At 32.1% G+C, this 26,283-nt stretch overlaps 1 protein-coding gene across 1 annotated transcript in view; it reads left to right on the top strand.

Annotated features, from left to right (window-relative positions):
* The window catches only part of LOC143065296 (aladin-like), a 40,648-nt gene extending 18,262 nt beyond the window's left edge, over positions 1 to 22,386 (top strand). The window contains exons 4-16 of the mRNA XM_076238792.1: positions 523 to 578; positions 1,154 to 1,245; positions 3,562 to 3,608; positions 4,409 to 4,567; positions 5,158 to 5,241; positions 5,457 to 5,577; positions 6,037 to 6,161; positions 6,392 to 6,452; positions 7,117 to 7,304; positions 9,528 to 9,595; positions 10,809 to 10,884; positions 12,155 to 12,239; positions 22,091 to 22,386. Coding sequence (XP_076094907.1) covers positions 523 to 578; positions 1,154 to 1,245; positions 3,562 to 3,608; positions 4,409 to 4,567; positions 5,158 to 5,241; positions 5,457 to 5,577; positions 6,037 to 6,161; positions 6,392 to 6,452; positions 7,117 to 7,304; positions 9,528 to 9,595; positions 10,809 to 10,884; positions 12,155 to 12,239; positions 22,091 to 22,219 — 1,291 coding nt within the window. The 3' untranslated portion in view covers positions 22,220 to 22,386. The remainder of the gene's footprint in view (positions 1 to 522; positions 579 to 1,153; positions 1,246 to 3,561; positions 3,609 to 4,408; positions 4,568 to 5,157; positions 5,242 to 5,456; positions 5,578 to 6,036; positions 6,162 to 6,391; positions 6,453 to 7,116; positions 7,305 to 9,527; positions 9,596 to 10,808; positions 10,885 to 12,154; positions 12,240 to 22,090) is intronic.
* The last annotated feature ends 3,897 nt before the right edge of the window (positions 22,387 to 26,283 follow it).

Genomic DNA, 26,283 nt, shown 5'->3' with positions numbered 1-26,283 from the left:
ATAAAATTCCGCGAAATTTCATGAAGGATTTAGCGAATTGTCGTCATGGCAAAACACGACGTCATACGAATGGAAATTTTCATGGAAAGATTATTTCGTTACGTGTACGCTTCAAATTCGAATAACATTTAATTAAAATAAAGTTTTTGAGGTAGGTGCTATTTCATTTTAGATTCCGTGTTATTTATCGGACATTTATAGTTTTAAGAAAGTCAAGATGGCGGCGTACTCCTTAGTTATGACTTGCCATTGTGCCATGTAAATATATATAGTAGTCATCAACAAAAAATAAAATCGCAAATATTTGCCTGAAGAATTATAAGGATTAAACACATTTTTTTTAGAGATTATTGATGTGTAAACCGGGGCTCTTACTCACAAACTCCACATACAAGTCCTTCTGACTTTTATTCAGTTTGTGAGTTAATTGCCCCGGTTTACACATCAATAACCTCTAGAAAAAATGTGTTTAATCCTATATTAACTAGCAAAACGTTTTAACATGTACAAAATTATTTGTAGGTATGAGATGGGCCTGTCAGGTGTCTTTCAAGAAGTAGTCAACAGTAGTGGGGAAGGTATAGTTATTATTGTAAAGGTTTTCATATATTATGAAAAATAATAAATTTTGATACGAAAAGAACATGGCTATAAATGTGATAAAAAGTATGTGATTGACAGCAACCAACCAACACATGCAAACAGTATGTCAAGCTATATAAAAAAAATAGTTATGCATAAATAAAACAGAGATTAACAGAGATCTACCTTTAACACCTAATTCCTAAATGAAAAAAAAAAACCTGAAATTATAGACAACCTTTTATAAGGTTTCTAACTTGAGAAAGTCACATGAACAGATGACAGGATTACTTTTAATCACAATCATTGAAACATGAAATAAAAATGATAATTAAAATATTACATCTGTTTAGATAAGATTACATTTTTTCAATCAAGTGATATATACTCCAATATTTATTGTTAATGCTACATTTATTATAATTAACATATTGCTTTGGAAGGGTAAGCACATCCTGCTTCACATGTAGTACCTATCATGTTGCTCATGTTATTACAAACCTGGTGAATAGTCTTATTCTGTAGGTCACATATACATGATTTAGTAATTGGTATAATTCCTTTTTTTCAGTACCACCATGGACTTCTGATTTAGCAAAGAAAACTTTAACCTTGGTTAGATGGACCAGTTCTCTACATGGTTCATTATTTCCTCACCTTTCTGTAAGTAAAATCTTATAGACCCTGGTTAGATGGACCAGTTCTCTACATAGTTCATTATTTCCTCACCTTTCTGTAAGTATTTCCTCACCTTTCTGTAAGTATAGTCTTGTAGACCTTGGTTAGCTGGACCAGTTCTCTACATGGTTCATTATTTCCTCACCTTTCTGTAAGTATAGTTTTGTAGACCCTAGTTAGATGGACCAGTTCTCTACATAGTTAATTATTTCCTCACCTTTCTGTAAGTATTTCCTCACCTTTCTGTAAGTATAGTTTTGTAGACCCTGGTTAGATGGACCAGTTCTCTACATGGTTCATTATTTCCTCACCTTTCTGTAAGTATAGTTTTGTAGACCCTGGTTAGATGGACCAGTTCTCTACATGGTTCATTATTTCCTCACCTTTCTGTAAGTATTTCCTCACCTTTCTGTAAGTATAGTTTTGTAGACCCTGGTTAGATGGACCAGTTCTCTACATAGTTCATTATTTCCTCACCTTTCTGTAAGTATTTCCTCACCTTTCTGTAAGTATAGTCTTGTAAACCCTGGTTAGATGGACCAGTTCTCTACATGGTTCATTATTTCCTCACCTTTCTGTAAGTATAGTCTTGTAGACCCTGGTTAGATGGACCAGTTCTCTACATAGTTCATTATTTTCTCACCTTTCTGTAAGTATAGTTTTGTAGACCCTGGTTAGATGGACCAGTTCTCTACATGGTTCATTATTTCCTCACCTTTCTGTAAGTATAGTTTTGTAGACCCTGGTTAGATGGACCAGTTCTCTACATGGTTCATTATTTCCTCACCTTTCTGTAAGTATAGTTTTGTAGAGCCTGGTTAGATGGACCAGTTCTCTACATGGTTCATTATTTCCTCACCTTTCTGTAAGTATAGTCTTGTAGACCCTGGTTAGATGGACCAGTTCTCTACATGGTTCATTATTTCCTCACCTTTCTGTAAGTAAAGTCTTGTAGACCTTGGTTAGATGGACCAGTTCTCTACATGGTTCATTATTTCCTCACCTTTCTGTAAGTATAGTCTTGTAGACCCTGGTTAGATGGACCAGTTCTCTACATGGTTCATTATTTCCTCACCTTTCTGTAAGTATAGTTTTGTAGACCCTGGTTAGATGGACCAGTTCTCTACATAGTTCATTATTTCCTCACCTTTCTGTAAGTATAGTTTTGTAGACCTTGGTTAGATGGACCAGTTCTCTACATGGTTCATTATTTCCTCACCTTTCTGTAAGTATAGTCTTAAAGACCCTGGTTAGATGAACCAGTGCTCTACATGGTTCATTATTTCCTCACCTTTCTGTAAGTATAGTTTTGTAGACCCTGGTTAGATGGACCAGTTCTCTACATGGTTCATTATTTCCTCACCTTTCTGTAAGTATAGTCTTGTAGACCTTGGTTAGATGGACCAGCTCTCTACAAGGTTCATTAATTTCTCACCTTTCTGTAAGTATAGTTTTATAGACCCTGGTTAGATGGACCAGTTCTCTACATGGTTCATTATTTCCTCACATTTCTGTAAGTAAAGTCTTGTAGACCTTGGTTAGATGGACCAGCTCTCTACATGGTTCATTATTTCCTCACCTTTCTGTAAGTAAAGTCTTATAGACCCTGGTTAGATGGACAGTGTATCTACCTGATGCCCAATTTCAGAATAAGAAGAACTATGGATACACTTTAGGGGGAGTATATTAATAATTGTTTTGCATGTATAAGGATTTGGTTTTATTTATTGGCATGATTCATTGCTACTAATTATAAGTGAATTGGCTGCTTGTCATATGGTACGAGTATATATTTGACTTTTATTGGGGACACCACTAAAGAATGATGATCTCTGCATTTTGAAAATCTTTAAAAACACTATGTATAGTTTGACTAGCTTTTATTGAATCTTTTGATTTGTATGGTATGCATGATGAGTTAAGGTTAAAAGAAATACATGCAAGGGGCTTGCAATCATACAAAGGACAAGATCGCACATGTATCATTAAAAACTAATTCAATTTATAGAACAATGAATGAACAGTTAGAACTTTCACATAAATTATATCAACATCAAGTTCATACTTTCTAAAATCAAATAAAAACTTACAGCATTTATTCATTGGAAAAAAAAAGTGGAGCATTAGGTTAAGAACTACATGTGTTTTTGAACTTTTTACTTAAACAACTTTGAAATACTAGAATGATTTTGTTACAGATTTTACTGTTGGAAACAGAATTTGTGTCAATATAAAATTTTGTATATCTTCATGTGTATGTTGAAATAGATATCAACAATAAACAATACTGTTTTGTTTTAGATGTCAAATGAAGATATGATCTGTAAATTCTCCAGAATACATGATTGGTAAGTAGAAGTATATAATTATGTAAGTGAGCTACGGTCGGAAGAATGAACTGGTTTCAATTTTTGATGATTTAAATGAAAGTTAAGTGTAGAAAGGTTAAAAGATTTATATTTAAATCTTTGAACAAGTCACAGAAATATTGTATTGGATCTCTTTAATTATGGTTAAAAAACTTAACAGTTTTAGTCTCCCCAGCAAAGAAAAAAACCACCAGGTGAGACTTAGATATTACTGTTTAAGCAATTGGGTTTTAATATTGACGAATTCCTCAACTTACATCTACAATAATAAAAAAAAATGTATGGAAACATGTATTACAAAATTTACCAACAAGTAATTTACCATTGGATTAAATTTTAAGGAAGCGAGAAGAGAGAAATGTAAACATTTACGTGGATTTTTTCACATTTATCATGTTTATTTACCATAATTATATATATATATAATGATATAGGTAATTATATACAGTGTATATTATAAATAGAAGTGAACATTGATTTCAATTGGGCTGTTAAATTTCTTTTTTGAATTGTTTTACATTTATCATTTAGGCGCCTTTTATAGCTGACTATGCAGTATTGTAGAAATTGTACAGTGGCCTGTAGATGTTAATTTCTGTGTCATTTGGTCTCTTGTGTAGAGTTGTCTTTTTGGCAACCATACCACATCTTCTTTCCTTTTTATGATTAATGTCCTTGTAAATATTATTTGAAATTATGTGTAGTCAACCATCAAAAGCTAGTTTTTTTCTGTATGATGAATAATATAACTAAATTCTGTATTTAACAAATATTTTCAGGAAGAGGAGTCCAGTTCATGCATTTTCCTGGCACCCACACACGGTAAAGTTTGCCTACGCCTTACAGGATGATTCCATCAATGTACATATGGGCAAGAGTGATCTGGTACCTGTACTGAAACATAAACTGCAGAAAAATGTGGCGGATTTATCATGGCAGTATGTGAACTTTTTATATAAATTTAAATGATAATTATTTGAAAAAGACTCACTTCAACATTGTTAATAAGACAAACAACTTATGATTATGTCTAGTTTTTATTAGTTGACGACTATTCTGCAAAAAGAATACATGTTTTTATAAAAAAATATCCTACATATATGCTAAAAGGGTAAGTCTGCATTGTCTGTAACCTAGTAATCCTAAATTTATTATATTCTCTTAGATTTTAAATAAAACAATGAGAAAATAAACTATTTGTTTCTGTACTAATAAAATATCAAATTAAACACCTAATTATAGCAATATCTAAACATTCATGGATTAACACAGAAAATTGCTTACTAAGAATTTACATATTTGTGTGCGCTTAACACTTCCCCTAATATGGGACAAGAGTGTAACAGCACAACATAAAAACAAGGTATAAAAATCTGCTGAAAATTGCTAAACTCATCAGATCTATACAAGAACAAAAGCAACTTACAAACAAGAAAGTACTTATCTGAGAGACAATTACTGAAAGCTAGAATAAAGCCAAAAAACAAGTAAACAAAAATATAAATTATGCTTACTGTTTATTTTTCAGACCCCAGTCAGCTTCAGTTTTAGCAGTTGCCTGTCAATCTTGTGTGGTAATATGGCATGTAGAACCTACATCTTTAGCTACTAGGTAAACCTGTTATCATTAATAGTTGTGATGTATTAACTAATTGTTGAGGATAAATTATGTCATTTAATGCATTTTGCCTTCCACTGCTGTGAAACATGAAATACAAATGTTTATTTTTGAAAACACTTATTTTGAGACAACAGACTGAACTTAACATAACCATAGAATTGATATTATATATATTTCATTTTGACTGGATTTAAATATTCTTGCAGACCATCAACAAGTTCAGTACAGGTTTTACAACAGAATAGTCATACTCCAGTAACATGTCTAGCCTGGGATCCTAATGGTAGAATTCTTCTGTCATCGTCCCCTGTGGATACTGCTATCATGGTTTGTCATACAGTTGTTAGCCCACTAATACTACTTCATATCTCATTACAGAAATCCTTAGTGCTCAAATGTTGTTCAGATTCATACAACTGAAATCTCAGTAATGATTGTGTGATAATGAGAGTTTTTAATTCTCGGATACCAATGGGAGAGAATATGTGATGCAATTTCTAGAAATGTTACATATATATAACATAATATCAAAATCAAAATTTTAAAGTTTTCATTGTGGATGCAAGCCTTTCACATTTTCCCCTCCTAATAAAACCTGGTTTCAATTTCAAATAGGTAAATTGAGTGATATATTACAACAACTTTAATTTAATATGTAAATGGTAAAATATATAGAACTAATTTACATATATTTGAAAGAAAGTAAAGACCATTATCAACAGTAACTTGTAGCAAGTATCCATGAATATATTGTGATTTCCATCATTAATCGTTTTTTTTTTGCAGGCATGGGATGTTGCTATGGAAACATGTACACCTTTAAGACGTGTAGGAGGTGGTGGTGTATCTTTACTGAAATGGTCACCAGATGGCAGTAAAGTCTTTTCAGCCACACCATCACATTTGTTTAGGTATGTAAAGCCAATTTTTCAAGAGATAGATATAATATTACATTATACTTGAAGTTAAACAACTATACAACACTACAATTGAAGCACAATTTTGAACACTACAATAAGAACGAACAATTTATGCCGAGCCAGCCCATATTGAAAATTTTGCTCCAAAGTATTTGCGATCATAATTGATGTGAATTAATTTTAATGTTGCAAAAATCTCAACTGATTTCATTTGTATACAGAGTATGGGAGACAACTAAATGGAGTTGTGAAGTATGGACTAAATGCACAGGAAGATGTAAGGTAAGGAAATTGTTGGTTTTATTCTATATTGATATAACTTTATATAAAAATGAAGATGTGATATAATTGCCATTAAGATAACTCTCCACTAGACACCAAATGACACAGAAATTAACAGCTGTAGCCAGATTTAGGTCATGGTACGGCCTTCAAAATGAAACCGTACCGGGGCTCAAGCAAAAAAAACAATCACCTTGAGATGAACAACATAATCTATAATAATAAGTTTGGCTGTATTATTTATGCCCCATTTATGGTCATTATGTTTTCTGGCTGTGTGTCCATCTGTCCTTTCCTTCATTCACCCATTCGTCCGTCTGTCAGGCTTCAGGTTAAAGTTTTTGGTCAAGGAAGTTTTTGATGAAGTTGAATTCCAACCAACTTGAAACTTAGTACATATGTTCCCTATAATATGATCTTTCTGATTTAAATGCTAAATTAGAGATTTCCCCCCATTTTCACTGTCCACTGAACATAGAAAATGATAGTGCAGATGGGGCATTCATGTACTGGGGACACATTCTTGTTCTCTTTTGTATTATTGTCATATCTGGGTCTTATATATCTTACTTATTGTATATGGCAAGTTTTTTTTCTCACTATTTAAGATCTGTTATTGAGATATAAAGATAATATATGATTTGTCAATTCATTTCCAAATTAGACAGCTTGTTGGAGTCCAGATGGAAGCATTTTGCTGTTTGCCACAGAAAATGAACCAATCATATATTCCTTGTCATTTTCTACTGCACAAGATGAAAGAAAGGCTGTAATTGGTGGATCACATTCAGCTATAGCTGCTGTGGACATATCAGAAGTCACATTACAAGGAGCTGATGGCAAAGATTTTAAGTATGAATAATCCAATAATCTTAACCTTTTCTGAAATGTTCCCAAAGTTAAGTAAATGTCAATACTATAGGTATGTTTTGTTGTCCCTGACAATGCTATGATTGTATAAAGGTCATGTTATATTCTTATATGCAGGATTATTTAATATTATTTATATCAGTCATAGTACTTCAGTGTATCCCAAACTCTGTCTGTCAAAAAGTCTTTCAGTCAGACAGAAATGTTCAGAATTTCAATTGAAAATGTAGTAAAAAAAGTCAAATTTCTTTTTCGATCATACAAACCCTAAAATTGTTTGGCACAGACTGGTATGCAGTTTTTCTTGTTTTATCTAGCAGTTGATGGAAGGAAAAGTTATGGTGTATTTAATCATACCGAAAATCACTATATGCACTAAATTAGAAGCTAAGGCCAACATTAAAAATATCTTTGTTTCCCCTCTCCCGACTGAGGTTGTTAGGGTATGGGTAGGTAGGTAGGCAAATTATTTTATTTTATTCCTTGATATGGTTTTCTATATTGAATTTGTACAAAATTCAACAGGTAAGGCTCAAGTCAAGAAAAGTGGGACATTCCCTGTATTCTAATTCAGTGTACACCCCAGTTTTCTGGTTAAAAAAAAAACAGTATACAGGGACCTCCTTTTTTCCCTATTCATTTAATGTAATGAAATCTACAAAAGTGCACATTCTACTTGTGATAACAATACTTAATGATAGCAAGTGTTTTTTTAGTTAAAAAATCAAGCTTATTTCAAGTCTAATTTGATGCATAACTCACAACAAAACAATTCCTTTGTTCACCAATTCATACCTTGATCATCAATATTATGAGATGACAAAAAGATACAGGTATGTTAATCACTTGGGAATTAAAATTCAATGAATAAAAATTTTCAATAGAAGTGAACATAATTCAGTTATGTTCAGTTACACCTGGATCATGCAGCTTGGTCAATTGATTCCTAAACAAAGATTTGTATGTTTTTTCGAGTTCTAGAAGAAACAAAGCTTCACTTTATATTCATGTTTTGTATTTCCTAAAATACTTTTAATAAGTATTTACAAATTTTACTGATGCAGTTATAATGTGCCCTTTTGTAATTTTCATGCCATAAATTAAAAAAGGAAACCCCATTTAAACTGGGTTTGTTTTACACCAGAAAACAGGGACGTTCCCTGAAAGCAGGGAATACATGTATCCCACATTTCCTGACTTGTGCCCAACCTGTTCAAAGACAAAGTAGATAGATTTTAAAGCACGAGTCAGACAAATTTTTACTCAAAGTCTTTAAGATTTTATCCTTTAAACAGGAACAGAGGTTAGACACAAAGCAAATCAAGATGCACTCAGTGGGTTGAAAGATGCTTCAGTTTTTTTTTATTTTTAAAAAAGACCATCCTCGCACACAAACAAATCGTGTGGCAAAGCATTTTGTTTGTTTTCCTTGATTCCGAATCATGCAAAAATACCTTGATTTAAAACGCTCGTTGACTACAGCATCCGAAAGGTATCACCAAAACCCAACGCTCGTTGACTACAGCATTGGAAAGATATCACCAATAACCAACATAGCAAAAAAAAATAGTGGACAAGAATGGCCAATAAAAATTTTCAGATCGTGGTGATTTTACCGGGTTGGTCGGGTGAGGGGAAACAAACAATATTTTATTTTTGGCCAAAAGTAAAGGCAAAGGGACATCATGATTATTGCTGTTCTTCATCTCAAAGTTACCTTACATTTTCTAGATTGTTTTTATTTTCATGTATATATCCCTCTCTGTTTACAATAACTGGTTTTGGTGATGCAGTTGTTTGTTTAAACACGATTTACACACTATATCCCAGTACTTAAAGTTCACTGGTGCTCTACTAGCTTACTGGTTAACCAAACAAATTGTCACCCTTTTTTTCCTGTATAGTAGTTGCTGTATAAATCTAAGATATATATTTACAGTTTCCTCTGCTTACCAAAGAAAAAAAAAGAAAGTTACAATGCATTTAGGCATATCTATAAATGTCTTAGTTGATCTTTTTATTTTAGGAAAATTGCATTTATGTTGATAGCTAAATTTTAAAATTTCTGTTCAATTTTAAATTCACAATTTTATATATATTGACTTCGTTATAGATTTATTAACATTTTTTCCCCTTACTGTAAACAATTCAGAACTTGGCATATTTAATAGTCCAGTATTATAAATATATATGTATCCGTTTTAGAACAGGAGGTTTAGTACATAGCATGGTTTGGGACCAGACAGGTGAAAGATTAGCAGTATTACTTCAGGGTATGTGCTTTCCTTATAAGAATGATAAAGTGGGAAACTGAACATTGGAAATTAAAATAAGCATCCATCTGTCAATTCTCCCAACAAATATTTTCATCACTTTTCTCAGTTACAAGCTTAACATGCATGTGTCACAGCTTGACTATGTGAGGGCTTTTAGGAACTTTAAAATACCTCTTTTCTATTTTCAGACCTTGGAAATTTTTCAATATACTGTTATACCACTGTCCCAGGTTAGGGGGAGGGTTGGGATCCTGCTAACATGTTTTAGCCCGCCACATTATGTATGTATGTGCCTGTCCAAAGTCAGGAGCCTGTAATTCAGTGGTTGTCGTTTGTTTATGTGTTACATATTTGTTTTTCTTTCTTTCATTTTTTTTTTTTTTTTTACATAAATAAGGCCGTTATTTTTCTCGTTTGAATTGTTTTACATTGTCTTATTGGGGCCTATTATAACTGACTATGGGGTATGGTCTTTGCTCATTGTTGAAGGCCGTACAATGACCTATTGTTGTTAATGTCTGTGTCATTTTGGTCTTTTGTGGACAGTTATCTCATTGGCAATCATACCACATCTTCTTTTTTATAATAAACTTAAAACATTTCGTCAAATATTTCTTAACAGAAATTCTTCATATGGTTAACAGATTGGTAATGATGATTTATAACTCATAGGTGCTATACCATGTATACCAGGCTATAAGACACCTACTTCTGGGCTTTTTTTATACTTTGTATTATTAGGGGGGTAATCTTAGTGTGGCTATGAGTTCATTTTTTGTTTGAATTACTTCCCTTGGACAGATGTAATATTTATATTGACAGTGGGCATTGATACAATGATTAATTATTGTGATTCAGTGATAAATATTAAAATTTCTGTGTTAGATTTAATCAACTTCTCAGTTACCATATGTAATTGATTGACTACGATATATAGTTTGTAGAGTTATTGTAAGGTGTACATGTCTATTTGATATGTGTCACTTGACATTTAACTCATTCAAATGATCACTTTGTGAAGTGATTGTCCGTTTCTTAATAACTGTTAAACTCAGAATAATGTTGATGAAGATATCCTTTTGAATATTTTGAACAAAACCTTTTATAGACGTTGAAAACTAATGTTGTTTGATGTTATGAAAATTGCCCTAATTTGTCCTATTTATCATGATGCAAAGAAAATGTACCACAGGCTTTTGTTTTATTATAGATAATGGTGGACATATAAAGAGACAGATTGTATTGTTCAGAACAAAAGTTGATTTGGTGCTGGAAATAACTCCATGGTGAGTACTATGAAAGTAATTCCATTGTGAGTACAAGGGGAAATAACTTTCTGGGGAGTACAAGGAAAGTAGTTTCATTGTGAGTTTAAGGGGAAATAACTTTCTGGTGAGTACAAGGGGAAATAACTCCATAGTGAGTACACAGAAAGTAATTCCATTATGAGTTCAAGGTGAAATTACTTTCTGGTGTGTACAAGGGGAAATAACTCCATGATAAGTACAAAGAAAGTTATTCCGTTTTGAGTACAAGGGGAAATAACTGTATGGGGAGTACAAAGAAAAGAGTACAATGGTTAGCACAAGGGGAAATAACTTTTTAGTGAGTACAAGGGAAGTAAATTCATTGTGTACAGCTGAAATAACTGTATGGAGAGTACAAAGAAAAGAGTTCAATGGTTAGGTCAACGGGGAAATAACTTTTTTAATGAGTACAAGGGTGTAACTAAGTTAATTAAATGCCAGGATTTTGATAAAGTAAACATTAAATGCAGTTGAAGTTTTATAAACATGATAAATATCTGAAATACATGTGAAACTCTTGAGATTAAATAACCAACAGGAATAAACTTAAATGATTTATAAAAAGATAGTCAAGTAGTTATCAAAAGTACCAGGATTATAATTTAGTACGCCAGATGCGCGTTTCGTCTACAGTGACGCTCATATCAAAATATTTATAAAGCCAAACAAGTACAAAGTTGAAGAGCATTGAGGATTCAAAATTACAAAAAGTTGTGCCAAATATGGCTAAGGTAATCTATGCCTGGGATAAGAAAATGCTTAGTTTTACGAATAATTCAAAGTTTTGTAAACAGGAAATTTATAAAAATGACCACATTATTGATATTCATGTCAACACAAAAGTGTTGACTACTGGGCGGGTGATACCCTCGGGGACAAAACGTCCACCAGCAGTGGCATCGACCCCGTGGTGTAAATAGTTATCAAAAGTACCAGGATTATGATTTAGTACGCCAGATGCAGGTTTCGTCTACATAAGACTCATCAGTGACGCTCATATCAAAATATTTATAAAGCCAAACAAGTACAAAGTTGAAGAGCATTGAGGATCCCAAATTCCAAAAAGTTGTGCCAAATACGACTAAGGTAATCTATGCCTCGTACAGGTATTTTTTATTTAGAATTTTAAAAGTGGCCTATCAATGCCTCCATTTACCTTGCATCAGGATCAATTTATAATGTCATAAGTATATTTGATGTTATATTAAGGATATATTGCTTACATATATATCTATATATATCTTTACAGTGGATTTGTACAAGGAGAACCAACAGCTATTCCACATCATATATCATTTCAACCTAAATATGACAATGGTGCTGTTCTGTCTGTGGTAAGTATAAATATTAGGGATGTCAAGGAGTACTCGAGTAATAGTGTATGGCTCAGTAGTAACGAGTATCTATTACCAAAAATGTTTCTGATAGAATGCTGTTGCTTTCGTACGTATATTGAGAGCACCCCCCAGGACATTACATATTATTCAAAATAAATCAAATAAGAATATTTGTTTAACTGTTATTTAAAATTCCTCAAAATGGAGGCATATGTAGGATATATATGAACAAGAGTATTTATCCAAGGGTGAGTCTTTAAGCTAATCTTAGTCACTCCCCCACCTCTCTACCGTCATATATTTTCATCAGCAGGACTGTTAATTACCAAACAAATTTTAGAAATCGCTACGTCCAAGAAAAAGTTCATAAGATAATATTTTTAGATAAAAACAAATTCGTTGTACCATGTATTGACCCTCAGAAATTGATTAATGGCATCAGTATCAAAATTTATAATTATCACCCCTTTGTTGATCCTTACATGGTTTTTTTTAATGGTTTCCAAGTACTTTTGTTTGAGTAATATTCTTTGTAAAGATATTATTAAATTACTTGATTAGATAAATACCAGTTTACATAATTAGTACAATAGTAAATTGGGCTATTAATTATCATGGTATAAAACTCTTTGGACTATTATCTAGTCCTAGAAAATAATGTTGAGGGTTTTACAATCATAAGACCTATAATACATAAAATGGTATAATTTTGTGTTTTCTATTTGTTAATGTATCGAGTATCGCTCTGTAAATGTAACAAGTAATTAGTAAGTCTTCACAGAATTGACATCTGTAATAAATATACATCATTTGGTCACTTATCATTGGCAATCATACCCCAACTCCTTATATATTGTTTATTTATTTGTGGATTTAGCTTAAGTTTATTTTTGTTGTATGTTAAGTTTGGAATATTTCTTAAAAATTTAGAATAAATTAAAAGAGAGGTTCATGTAATGTTATCATGTATTACTCAGTATTGGTACATTATTCAGTTATATTATAGTGTTATATATATTTAAAAAGTGTCTTTATAATAATCCTGTATTATGTTAAGCAAGAACTATCTTTAAAAAAGATATCCGACATATTTAAATTTGAATATATGTTTAAAACTATCATTTCGATAACCTTCAGAAGCACAAAGATACAATTTAAATAATGTTTTCTCTGTTTGTGTTCAGTATTCTCGGTCCTCGTATCTTTCTGTTTACATTCACCAAAACCCTGCGGAAATCTCACATGCGTAGGTTCCTTCTAAAAGTCATGTACGTTAGTACAACAAAGTTTACATTAAAAATTATATAATTGTCCCCAATAAACTGCTGTCACAGATGCAAAGAGCTATTGGAGAAACAATTATTTTAATAAAAATATAAATCTTTGTACGAACTAGTTCAAATACTTATAGTTTTTCACTTGCTTTCCATCACGATATAATTAACGAGACGTTTTTTCAAACACAACCAAATCACCCACCATGACAGCAATTTTTTCCAATCACAGAAAGGATTTTCGAGCATGCGTATTCTGTTGCCATAGTTAAACGTCCTTAAGTTCAAAGGGCACAAACCGAAACTATACCGACTATGTCAGAAAAATTACTGTATCAAGACATAATACAAAATTAATATGAAAACACCCAATTAATGACATCTTTATTAACCTATAACCTTCAACAGCTAATCAAGGACACATAACACTGCACAAAGACCCATTCAAGATTAACATAAATTAATTGGTTAATTTTTATTTAAGAAATAATTCATGGAAGCCGTAGATTTATTTACACATGGCCTGGGCTGTCATATTCAAATTTATCCTGAGCGTTAGAGAGGGATAAAATTAATGAATATCACTGCCCTGGCCTTGTGTAAATTTACAACAATTTTATGGCTTCCAGGAATTATTTCCATTCTGATAGGACAAGTAGGGTCATTAAAAAACTGAAGCCAGGGTGGCTTTGCCGTGTGTGTGGCTGTTCTTTTTTACTCCCTATTAGATAAAACAAAAACTTTTTTATAAATCTGTAGCTTGCTTGAATTATTTCGTAAATAACCGCTGGAAAGAAATGTTCTTAATTCTGTTCATTCTCAAACGCAACATTTGCCATTTTTAGTATACATGTTTTTCTTGTATGCTAATGTCAAATCCAAAGTTGATATTTCGTATCTAAGAAGCTGCCATGTTGACTTGCTGAAATCAGTAAATAAGTGAATAATACGATAGAAAATAAATAAAACAACACTTACCTCAAACATTCATTTTTATATCACATTTTTCAAATTTCGATGGTTCACATAACAGATATATTATAACCCTTCAGCCTTAGCATTTTCATTTGTATGGCATCATTGTTTTGAAATTACTTAAATGCGCCAAAAGCATAAAGAACTATTATGGATTTTTATCATAGTGTTGTTTACAAAGCGAAAGAACAACGTCATATTAAAATAAAATGAATTACCCTTTTATTCACAAGTATATAATAACTCTTTGTGTCTCCAGATTTGTTACGAATTATCACCCTTCGAAATGATGTCACTGATAAAAATTGAGAATTGAAATCGGGAATGTGCCAAAGAGACAACAACCCGACCATAGAAAAAAACAACAGCAGAAAGTCACCAACAGGTCTTCAATGTAGCGAGCAATTCCTGCACCGGGAGGCGTCCTTCAACTGGCCCCTAAACAAATATATACTAGTTCAGTGATAATGAACGCCATACTAATTTCCAAATTGTACACAAGAAACTAAAATTAAAATAATACAAGACTAACAAAGGCCAGAGGCTCCTGACTTGGGACAGGCGCAAAAATGCGGCGGGGTTAAACATGTTTGTGCGATCTCAACCCTCCCCCTATACCTCTAGCCAATGTAGAAAAGTAAACGCATAACAATACGCACATTAAAATTCAGTTCAAGAGAAGTCCAAGTCTGATGTCAGACGATGTAACCAAAGAAAATAAACAAAATGACAATAATACATAAATAACAACAGACTACTAGCAGTTAACTGACTAAAGACTTCAATTAAACTGACTGAAAGATTATGATTTCATCATATGAAAATCAGGCACAATCCTTCCCGTTAGGGGTTTAGTATCATACCATCATAACATATATGAGAAGAACATAACCCGTGTCATGCCAACAACTGGTTTTTGAATAAATGTGTTTAGTTCCGATGCAAAGACCCTATAAGTGAATCAATATTAACGCCAAAATATGCAATCTTTAATGACCTGACAACAGTATCGTAACTATATCCCTTCTTAATAAGTCTATTCAAAGGTTTTGTTAGTTTTTGAGGTGAATACTGACACCTTTGTACTTTATAAAGAATATTTCCATAAAAAATTGGATGTGAAATACCTGAACGTATAAGAAGTCTGCATGTTGAGCTATATTTACAAATGATGTCCTTATACCGATGATAAAATTTAGTAAATGTTTTGACTAGTTTGTGATATCGAAAACCCTGGTGTAATAATTTTTCAGTAATACATAAATTTCTCTCGTTAAAGTCTAAAACATTGTTACATACACGAGCGAATCGTACAAGTTGAAATATATAAACACTGTAAGATGGTGACAAGGGAACGTCACCATCTAAAAATGGATAATTAACAATAGGAAATGAAAAATCATCTCTTTTATCATAAATTTTAGTATTCAGCTTTCCCTTAGTAGTGTGGTGACAGAAGTGTAAAAAGTCGTCTAGATCGCGAGTTTAATCTCCCCAAATAACACACGGCTAAAAATGGTCTTAACTTAAAGACAAATATGTCTTCTTTAGTTTTTGCCCTGTCGTCAGAATTTTGTACGGTCACATTTTTCTAAAAAGTCGTTTTTATGACAGGTAGTATATTGGAGAGTTTCAACCCCCCTTTTTCAAAATGAAAAAATGTGTATGTTTGCTTACATTTAATTGAAATAGTTTTTCCTGAAGCTATTCTTATATGTCAAAATATTCTATTTGGTATTTTATTTCCTTCTAATCAATAAAATTTGCGATGTTTAGACTATTTAAAATTGAGGTAATTTTAATTGCAAATTCAGACTCAAACTTTAGTTTCTTCTTCATAGTATTAATAAAAAATATCCCATAATATTTTAAGCATATAGTATTTAATAAAACTAATAAGTGATAAAATTTCGGAACCAAAATATGAAAAAAACCTGAAGAAATCAATGGAAAAAGAATGGAGTAAAAAACTTCAATTTCAACACGGAACTCAATCACTTGCCTTCCGTCACATTTTGTGTATTAGTCGATAATTTGCTCTCAAATGATATATTAAATAACTACCTTTTTCGCTATTACATACACATATTTTCAATTAAAGTGCACTTATATATGCCACATAATTTGTTTGTATATGTTTATATTCTATGTTTTTTCGTTATAAAACATCAAATATACTTTGTCAGAAAAGTCTTATTGTAAAATCAAAATGATTGACGGATAGTTTCAGTAAATATTCCGTGATATGCCTAGTCCTTTGCATCTTGCTTCATTAAGTCCAAAGAAAAGACAAAAGTCTTTAAAGGAGTAGGTTCCGTAAGACCCCTTTTTGGCCCCAAAATATAGCAATTTTACAAAAATGTAAAAAATGTAAACTTTTGGTTATTTATTGGACAGTAGAATGCTTCTGCTACATAAATATGGGCTGTTTTTGACAATGCAATGCACATATATCGGGTAATAGCACCATTAAGTCATGCTAAATTACTGAAATCTTCACAATTCTAACATTTTAGTTAAATTTTAGACAGTTTTCGTGTGAAACGAAAGTGGCCGCATTCGTGTTCATCCTTAATATTGAAATGTAAGTTGTATTTTATGATAATACATAACATATATAAAGGTTGAGGATGAACACGGATGCGGCCACTTTCATTTTTGACAAAAATCGTCTGAAAAGTGACATTTTTCGGCATATTTGGTAGATTTTTCATATTTGAGCTTGAATTGGGTTGTTTTTAATGACTATATCAGTTAAAATCTTTCACATAAATTAATTGATTCAAATGAAATAGACACTTAAGTGTTTAAAAAGTGATAAAAATCTTTCGTAAGATAAACTTGAAATTTGAGGCCAAAATCGGTCCTTACCGGACCTACTCCTTTTATGCAGTGCATAATATGCAAAAAAAACAAACTCGATTGAAATTTTGAGTCAATTTACCAGTTTAGGGAAGTCGATTTGTGTATCTGCATTGCATAAAAGATTGGATGAGGTGAACGGCATCAAGATGTTTCATGCCATATCTGTTAATTTAAAGAACTCTGTGCAGGCAGTTTATCATCGTTCATACTACAAAACTTAAACAAGTAAACATATGTGTTCCCCCTTTTAGAAGCTTCTAGTCTGATATGTAATGACAACATACAATTACAATGTATCTGACTGTTAATTGTCACCCAGTTTCCGGTATTTGTACACGTTCTAGAATGCAGTCGTTCAAATGGAGCGCTTGTATATTTTGTTGCAACAAAACATTTTAGAAAGATAAAAAAATATTCAAGTTTGAATCAGATGAGCGTATTGAAAATGTTTCATCCTTGTCAGATAAAGTTAAAGTTGAAATAGTTTCCCGTCCATCTTTTAAACTTCAAGCACTCTGTCATTTTGGTTGCATTACAAATTATTTGCTAAAAACGAAATAAAAAAATCCAAACCCGTGGAAGTAGATCACGATACTACTTTTACTACTAGTATTTTTATTTTGGCTATTGACAACGATTTATTGGTCATTCCTCATGACACCGTTACTTGATAAATATAGATCATTTCTTCCGGCTGATTCTAATTTAAAATATTCTACATGTAAAATGCAGTCTAAACTCATTCATTTCTATAGAAATTCAGTTGTCAAACAACTTTAACAAGTTCAAGGCAAATATAACGTATAATTAGTAGCAAAATAACTATTTATGATGCCATATAAGCTTCTAGTCAATTGAAAACTGACCTCAAAATCTCAATGTTAACTGTAATAGATACAACTAACGGACAGATATTTCATTCCGCTGCAAGTTTACTTAGAAAAGACATCGAAACTCTAAAAAGACTACCCAACTTCGGATGAATTGTCTCTTCCTTCTTAATTCAGTCAATGCCTTCGTAGTTATTTCAATTAATGTTATGGTTACTCAATAAAACTGCATACAGTCAAGATTTTTCTCAGGAAATGGCACCAGAGAAATTGTGGAAATGCAATTGTTGAGGCAATCGTTTTTGTTTTACTCCTTTTAATTTAGGATTGGCTTTACAAATGTACCATGAGTTTGGTTCAAAACACCTTGTTGAAACATTGCGTGCCAAAGGATTTTATGCTTCTTAAAGTAAAGTGCGACGCTATCTAATGTGTTGCCAACCATGAAATTGAGCGAATTCAAGATAGTGTGTACGTCTCGTATAATGTTTCCCCAGCATCTTTGCAGACAAGCATATGGATGTCATCACACCTTCCTAACCCCCCTTTTAGATCTCTGTTAAATCTTAGATGAATTGATAGCCTAGGGATGGTTTGAAGCTGGTATTTTTTAAGAACAAATGTCTTTGGACTTCCTACAATATCTTGTCTGTACTTGTAAAGAAAAACGCAAAATAACGTGTTCGCTTTCAGCAAAACCTTTCATTTGCAGACCTGTTGCCATGAGTGAAATGTGTAGAAATATTAAAACACGTCTTGTGACGATTGATGAAAATGAAGATGATGGAGATAACGGTTGATTTGGTATAAAGCTTGTTGCACTGATACACATGGTTCAAGCCCCGAGGTTAGGGGAGTGTTGGCGTGCCCTTAAAAAAGTTAAACCCCGCCACTATCTGTATGTGTCTGTTTCAAGTCACGAGACGGTACTGCAGTGTTTGTCTTTGTTTCTCTATACTATATTTGTTTCTTTCTTATTTATTTTGTACATTAATCATGTTAATCAGGCCGTTAGATTTTTGTTTGTTTTACATTATTCATTTCGGGAATTAAAGACTATGCAGTATGAATTTTACTCATTGTTGAAGCCCGTACAGGACCTATAATTGTTTTATGTCTCATTTGGTCTCATTTGTAGAGTTGTCTCATTTGCAATCATATGACATCTTCTTTTTTTTATATGGAATACTTTTGAAGTTTGTAGTACGTTGCAAGGGAAAAAAGGGGGGATATAGTTACAAAACCTATAATGTAATAGACATTAACCAGAGTTAAATACACAATTACAAAAGATAATACTATGGTAGCAGTAATAATTGTGAAAAAAACAAAAAGCAACGAGTAGTCTATAAAAAAAACCTGAAGTATTCGCAAATTTAATATGAGGTCATATTTGACTGTAGTGTTCAATGGCTTTGGTTTGATACCTCACCCACTATGATAGTTTAAAAAATAATTTTAACGTATTGTCCTACATGACACTTGATTGTTATCTGAAATTGATATTTTTCATAAGGTTAAGGTGCTCTAAACATTTTATAGGTTGAAAACTTGATTTTTGAAGTTTTATTTATAAAACATCGTTTTAAGAATTTTTTTGATAAAAAAATCTCAATGATTAAGGTTTATGTATAATAACAAACATTACTAAAGACAAAACAGTATCATTTGTATTTAGGTAGAGTTTAGAAATAGAAAAAAATGCCAAAATTGAAACCCTCCCAAATTTTCACAAATTTTTACATATGACCTTTGACCTCAATTTAAAAAAATGTGACCATATCAAGTCCTGACGACAGGTATATTATTATAGTACACGATTTCCTCTTTCCAATGATATATCATGTAGGTGTGTGTTCGGTGGGGAGATTAAATTCAAAAAAATCTGCCTTCAGTCACCGCACTATAGTGATATAGATATCAAGATCGAGGAAAGGGCAGTTGTCATTGTTAGTATTAGCTTTATTTAAAGTAAGTTCAACAGGATAAATTTCTTTAATATACATACTGAAGTCGTCATTATTGAGAGCCAAAATATCATCCAAATATCTAAAAGTATTATTAAATTTGTTTATCAGATGTTGTTTCGATGGGTCTTTGCTTATTTTTGTCATAAATTGTAACTCATAGCAATACAAAAACAGGTCCGCAATAAGTGGTGCACAGTTAGTCCCCATTGGAATTCGATGTTTGTATACAAAATGGGAAAAGCCAGGTTAAAAATTTGTTGAGTAACAAGTATTTGAAATCCCCCTGGTGCCAATGATAGCTTTCATTAATGTTTTTTTTCAGTGCATTTTAACTTTAATACACAGTTTTTGGTTGATGCCCTGTAGGAGAGGTGACCAATCAGAGACTTGGTTATTTTATGGTCCAGTATATATGTTGCCTTAATTGCATGTAGTGTTTTATCACTCCTCTGAAACTTACACCTGTTTGGATAGTTTTTCTTTGCATACAAGTTAGCTGTGTATTCTGTCAATTTCAAGGAATTCTCAGTGAATAAAATCTGTATAAATTCTTAATGTTACATGACCTTATAAACACTGGGAAGTCCAAGGTAAAAAATTGCACTGATAAAGGTAAATTATTGACAAATAGTAACTAAAAATCCCCCTGGAAATTTTTTTAAGTTTGAAGCTTAAGGTATGAAATACTTGTTATAAATAAATCTCATAATGATTAAATTGTGCCATTAAAATCCTATATCTGAACAAAATATATATCAAATTGCTCATTGGTGAGAAAATCATGTTATAAAATTATAAAGACATAAAAGCTTTATCTATAAATCAACATTTTAATCTGATGTACATTATATTACTTCCTGGTCTGCAAACATTTGAAATAAAAGTCAGGACAATATCAATTTTCATAAGATATATAGTAGATGGTGTAGCTTTCAGATTAGCTATGTATTGTCTATAGTGAAAGATGCCATCACATAAAATTTGAATATAATCATATACACCTAATCATGTGACAATTTTTAAGATTGATGTTCTTCTGTATAAAGATATAGCTGTTAGATATTGGTGTATAAGAATATAGCTGTTATATAGGGGTTCCAATCTAAACATAGATGATCTGAAAGGTACACCATCTACTTGTCACTATACATCATGTATTGTGTAACAACCCTAGACAAAAGGCAAAAAGCTTTTGCCAAGACTAATTTACATATCTATTAAACATAGTGCTAAATTTGAGACGAACTTTATATATAATTTTTGTGTTATCCCTGTTTTTTAACACATGTTTAGCATATATATGTTGTGTACAAGTTGTAATGTTGTACAAATTATAATTTGTACAGATTTTTTGTACAAATTATCAGTGTTTTATGACCTGCTAAACAAAAATGGATGATGCAAGCACACAGTCTTTTGCTTCGCATATATCTGTCATATTTTCAGAACTTCATGATACAGTCTAATACTGAGCATTGATACAAAAACATTATAAGACCACACAAATATTTTATATGGATATGAATATGGTTTTCTAAGGAAAAAAATAATATTAAAATTTAAACCATTTAGGTATTCTCATTTCCAGTTTGAAGACAAGAAGAATAGAATTAAATGTTAGGTTGAAGTATATTTTTTTAAATTTAAAACATTACACTGGTAAATTTTATAAGATAAACCTGTATCACCTGTTGCAAGAAGGTAGGTGTCAAAAAACTTATAACTTGTACAAAAACCCTGTACAAGTTATAATTTGTACAAACTTACATCTTGTACACAACCTATATACCACATATGAAGAACTTGCTTTCGTATTACGTAACAATATAGTGCCCTATGGATACATGATATAAAATTTATAATATACCAGTATATAGAAATTGGTTATCTTTTTTACTATTCATGAAATAAACAATCATATATGTCTATTACAGATATGGTCTACAGGTAACCTTACATACATCCCTTTATACTTTGTTCCAAGCAGAGATGTCGAGTTTCATCAGTTCCAACACACATCAACAAATATGAATGGACATATTCTTTCACCATTGCAGTCTTGATGATTTCAATCAGAACTTTATTTTGTTCATTTTTGTCTGAAGTGCTAACATTTTTGTAAACATACATGAAGCAATATACTTTACATTTTCAATGTTTTCTCTATGTTATTGTTTTGTAAAAAAGCCTGAATAAAAAAGACCATGCATAACATTTGCAACAATAATTAGGGTGAGCCTATAGCCTGTTTTTAAAAGTTATATTACTTAATTGTACTACACAAATATTACTGCTGTTTATTTTACCACCTGACATGGTAAACATGACATGATCCTCACTATCTAAGTCTTATTACAAAGTTACCAAGAGGATATCAAGCAAACGATGTTGTGCATTCATGGGATGTTTGCTGCAAACTCGTATTTTGTCTGCAGGATATGGATTTAGCAATGCTAATTATACATGTTAATTCTATGTCAGATGACCATTTAAGGGATAAAGCTAAGAGCAGCAAGGATAAACAAAGAACAACGTTCAATTCTCAGAATAAGTTAAGAAGAAACCATCAAGCCTGCATTTATCCTGTATATTGAACTATAAGATAAGAGAGGCGACAAAAGTACTGATTGAAGATAGATACCTTGTGATTTACCGATTTTCACAACTTTGTTGATGTCTCTTCCTAATGTTTTCAACATGTTTATCTTGAAAATCAAATTTCATTTCTTTTCAAAACACATGACGTGATTGAATAATCATGAAAATAATGTTTAGAATTAATAAATACATGTAGTTAAAATCAGTATGAAGATAGTTGACAGGAAAATATATATTTTACTTATATGTAATATAAGTATTGTTTAAACAAACAGAAAAGCCATTTCAGTTTACAAGTAATTAATTTTATGATAAAGATGCTGTCATCATGGATGCAATTAATTAACATACACAGACCACTTGTTATATCTTGAGGTTAATTTGTCTAACATTCGACACTTTGAAGTTACAACTGGAATCTCACTAGGAGGCACACTAATCTTTTCTTAATCAGATACATGTCACAAACAATCACTGTAGGAGAGGAAAGCAGAATATGATACCAGATCTCTTTAATACTGATTACACAATAAATAGTATATTATTTGAGGGTCAGTAGGTCAGTCTCCTCCCCCTGGATGTTAGATGTACCCAATCTGTGTGTAAACCCAATTGCATGTGGTAAAAACTCTTGTTGCAATTAGTAAAGTGATCGGGGAAAGACTTCTGGATTAACACAATAAGACCCAAGAGGATATAACATACACTTATTTCAAGAACAAATGAAAACACATCATGTTGAAATGTGTACAAAAAGTTACTTACCAATGCATTTTACTTAGGTCTTGGTGACATTTTCCATGTTTTTTCCTTGGAACTGATAAAAAGTAAATTTTTGCTTTTCACAAAAAATCCAGGTGATTTATAATTGACACAGTATTCAATGGTATAGTCAACCAGTGCTTCAGTATAAGTATGCTTTGAATAATGTTGCATTTTTATTTTTATATCATTATCATGATACTAAAACAGGATTGCTGTTCCCTCATTCAAAAGTTAATCTTTGACGAATCTAATGCGTCTTGTCTTAAAGAAACGTTTGCCAGGCATAACAAATAAGAATTCTGATACCTTTGTCCAACTATATTACGTTTGTCCAACCTTCTGCCCTGAACACTTTCAAGAGATTATTAAAAATTTTGGGACTGTATAATGGTCTGATGTCGTCTTCGTCGTTGTTGTTTGCTTTGTCTGAAGACACATTGGTTTATGGACAATAACGTTAGTTTACGTGAATGAATCTTTAATTTTTTTAAGAAGGTTCAATACCACAAAAGAAGAGGGACGAAAGATACCAAAGGGACAGTCAAACTCAAAAAGAAAGGTTGGGATTGATTTTGGGGATAATGGTCCGGCTTAGGAATTAGGGTCCTAAAAGAGGCTCAAAACAAGCAAGTTTCACGATATAAACTTGTGTATAAGTATTTCGATTGCTCTAAAATTGAACCACAAAGTTAAATACCATAAGTAGAAGGTTGGGATTCATTTAAGGGGTTAAGGGCCAACAGTTAAGGAATTAAGGGCCAAAAACAAGCATTTTTCTAGTTTCCAGACAATTACTTGTGTGTAAGTGTATTGATTACTCTGACAATGTACCACAATGTTCCATATACTTAAGGAAATGCTGGGATTGAGTTTGGGGTTTTATTGACCCAAACATGTAGGAATTCGGGTCCAAAAAGAATCATATTCTAGTTTCAAGACCATAACTTGTGTTAAAGTGTATGGATCACTCTGATATTGTAATAAAAGGTTCCATACTACAAATGAAAGGCTTGGATTTAGTTTTTGGGTTATTGCTTATTGCTCCAAAAAGGGGGGGGGTTACAATTTTTCTAAGGGATTCAATTTTTTTATGCCCCACCTGCGATAGTAGAGGGGCATTATGTTTTCTGGTCTGTGCGTCCGTCTGTCCCGCTTCAGGTTAAAGTTTTTGGTCAAGGTAGTTTCTGATGAAGTTGAAGTCCAATCAACTTGAAACTTAGTACACATGTTCCCCATGATATGATTTTCTTATTTTAATGCCAAATTAGAGTTTTTATCCCAATTTCACGGTCCACTAAACACAGATTTGATAGTGCGATAGGGGCATCCGTGTACTATGGACACATTCTTGTTGTTTATTGATATATGACCAGGTATATATTTTGATAAACAAAATATACGAAAAGGGTTTGGCACTCGAGAAGTACGGCCTAAAAATAAATACGGAGCATTGGCTCACACCGAAGAACAAGCTCGAAACCGTTTCAGGTTAAAGTTTTTGGTCAAGGTAGTTTTTGATGAAGTTGAAGTCCAACCAACTTGAAACTTAGTACACATGTTCCCTATGATATGATCTTTCTAATTTTAATGCCAAAGTAAAGTATTGACCACAGTTTCACTGTCCACCGAACAATTAAAATGATAGTGCGAGTGGAGCAATCCTACTTTGGACACATTCTTTTTATTTTATTTTTCAAATTTGGAATTTTTGAAGATTTTCGAGAAGAAACCTTCAATTGCACAGTATTGCGCAATAGATTTGTAAGATCTTTGATCATATTTATTTTGTGTCAAAAAACCTGTATTATGTCAAAAATTTGATCACAATCCAAATTCAGACAGTATCAAGCTTGAATATTGTGTCAAAATTGGCCACAACTGTTCAGGGTTCGACCTCTGCGGTCGTATCAGGCTGCGCTCAGGGAAGCATTTTATTCATATTTTATTCTTATTTTTGTATTATAACCTTATCCAAAGCAGACTATAATTAGAAATTTTGGAGACTTCTTAGTTCATTTGTCCCATTTTCATATCCGTAACTGATTGACCTTATTTACGTGTGAGATGTTTAGCTAGCTACGAATTCAGGTAAAATGTATCATTTTTTTTTTGCCATGTGATTATGGACTTTCCCAATTGATCTTCCTCTTATTTTTGTGATTTTACTTTTTTCTACATGAGGAATTCGAAATGCGTGTATGATTTGTTTGATGTGCTTGATTTTTTGATTTAGCCATTTGATGAGGAACTTGCCGTTTTATATTGTCCTTTGAGTTCAGCATTTTTGTTGTTTTAATTTTCCATTATTTTTGTTTGTTATATATATGGAGGCGTGTATGATAAACCTTTAAAACAACTATCAACACGAAACCAGAAACCAACAAACGCACCTCATCAATGAGCAAAACCGATATTGCAAGTTATATGGGGACGAAGTCCCCAATGACAGTAGAAAATTCAATAAAAAAAAAAAATCAAGAAAATTTTCCCGATATTTTCATTGTACTAATGAACTCAAAATCATTCAATTTTTTTTGTCGCGTTTTTGAATTTCCGGATCTGCGCAGAAATCTACTTCCTTTTCCGGTCTTGTTTGCAAGAGACTTTGAATAAAATGTATATTTATTAGTCTAAGAAAGGAACTCAATACTAATTCATTTTTGATGACAGCGTTTCTTCGTTTACATTGAATATGACATCATAACTTAAATAACGTCACAAATAAAATCCCTAACAACAGAACCAAAATCGGAAACGTTACGTT

Source organism: Mytilus galloprovincialis, chromosome 2 (assembly GCF_965363235.1).
Source record: "Mytilus galloprovincialis chromosome 2, xbMytGall1.hap1.1, whole genome shotgun sequence".
In the NCBI taxonomy this organism is placed as follows: Eukaryota; Metazoa; Mollusca; class Bivalvia; order Mytilida; family Mytilidae; genus Mytilus; species Mytilus galloprovincialis.
The sequence above is the reverse complement of the archived record's forward strand: the minus strand, read 5'-3'. Positions and strand labels throughout refer to the sequence as shown.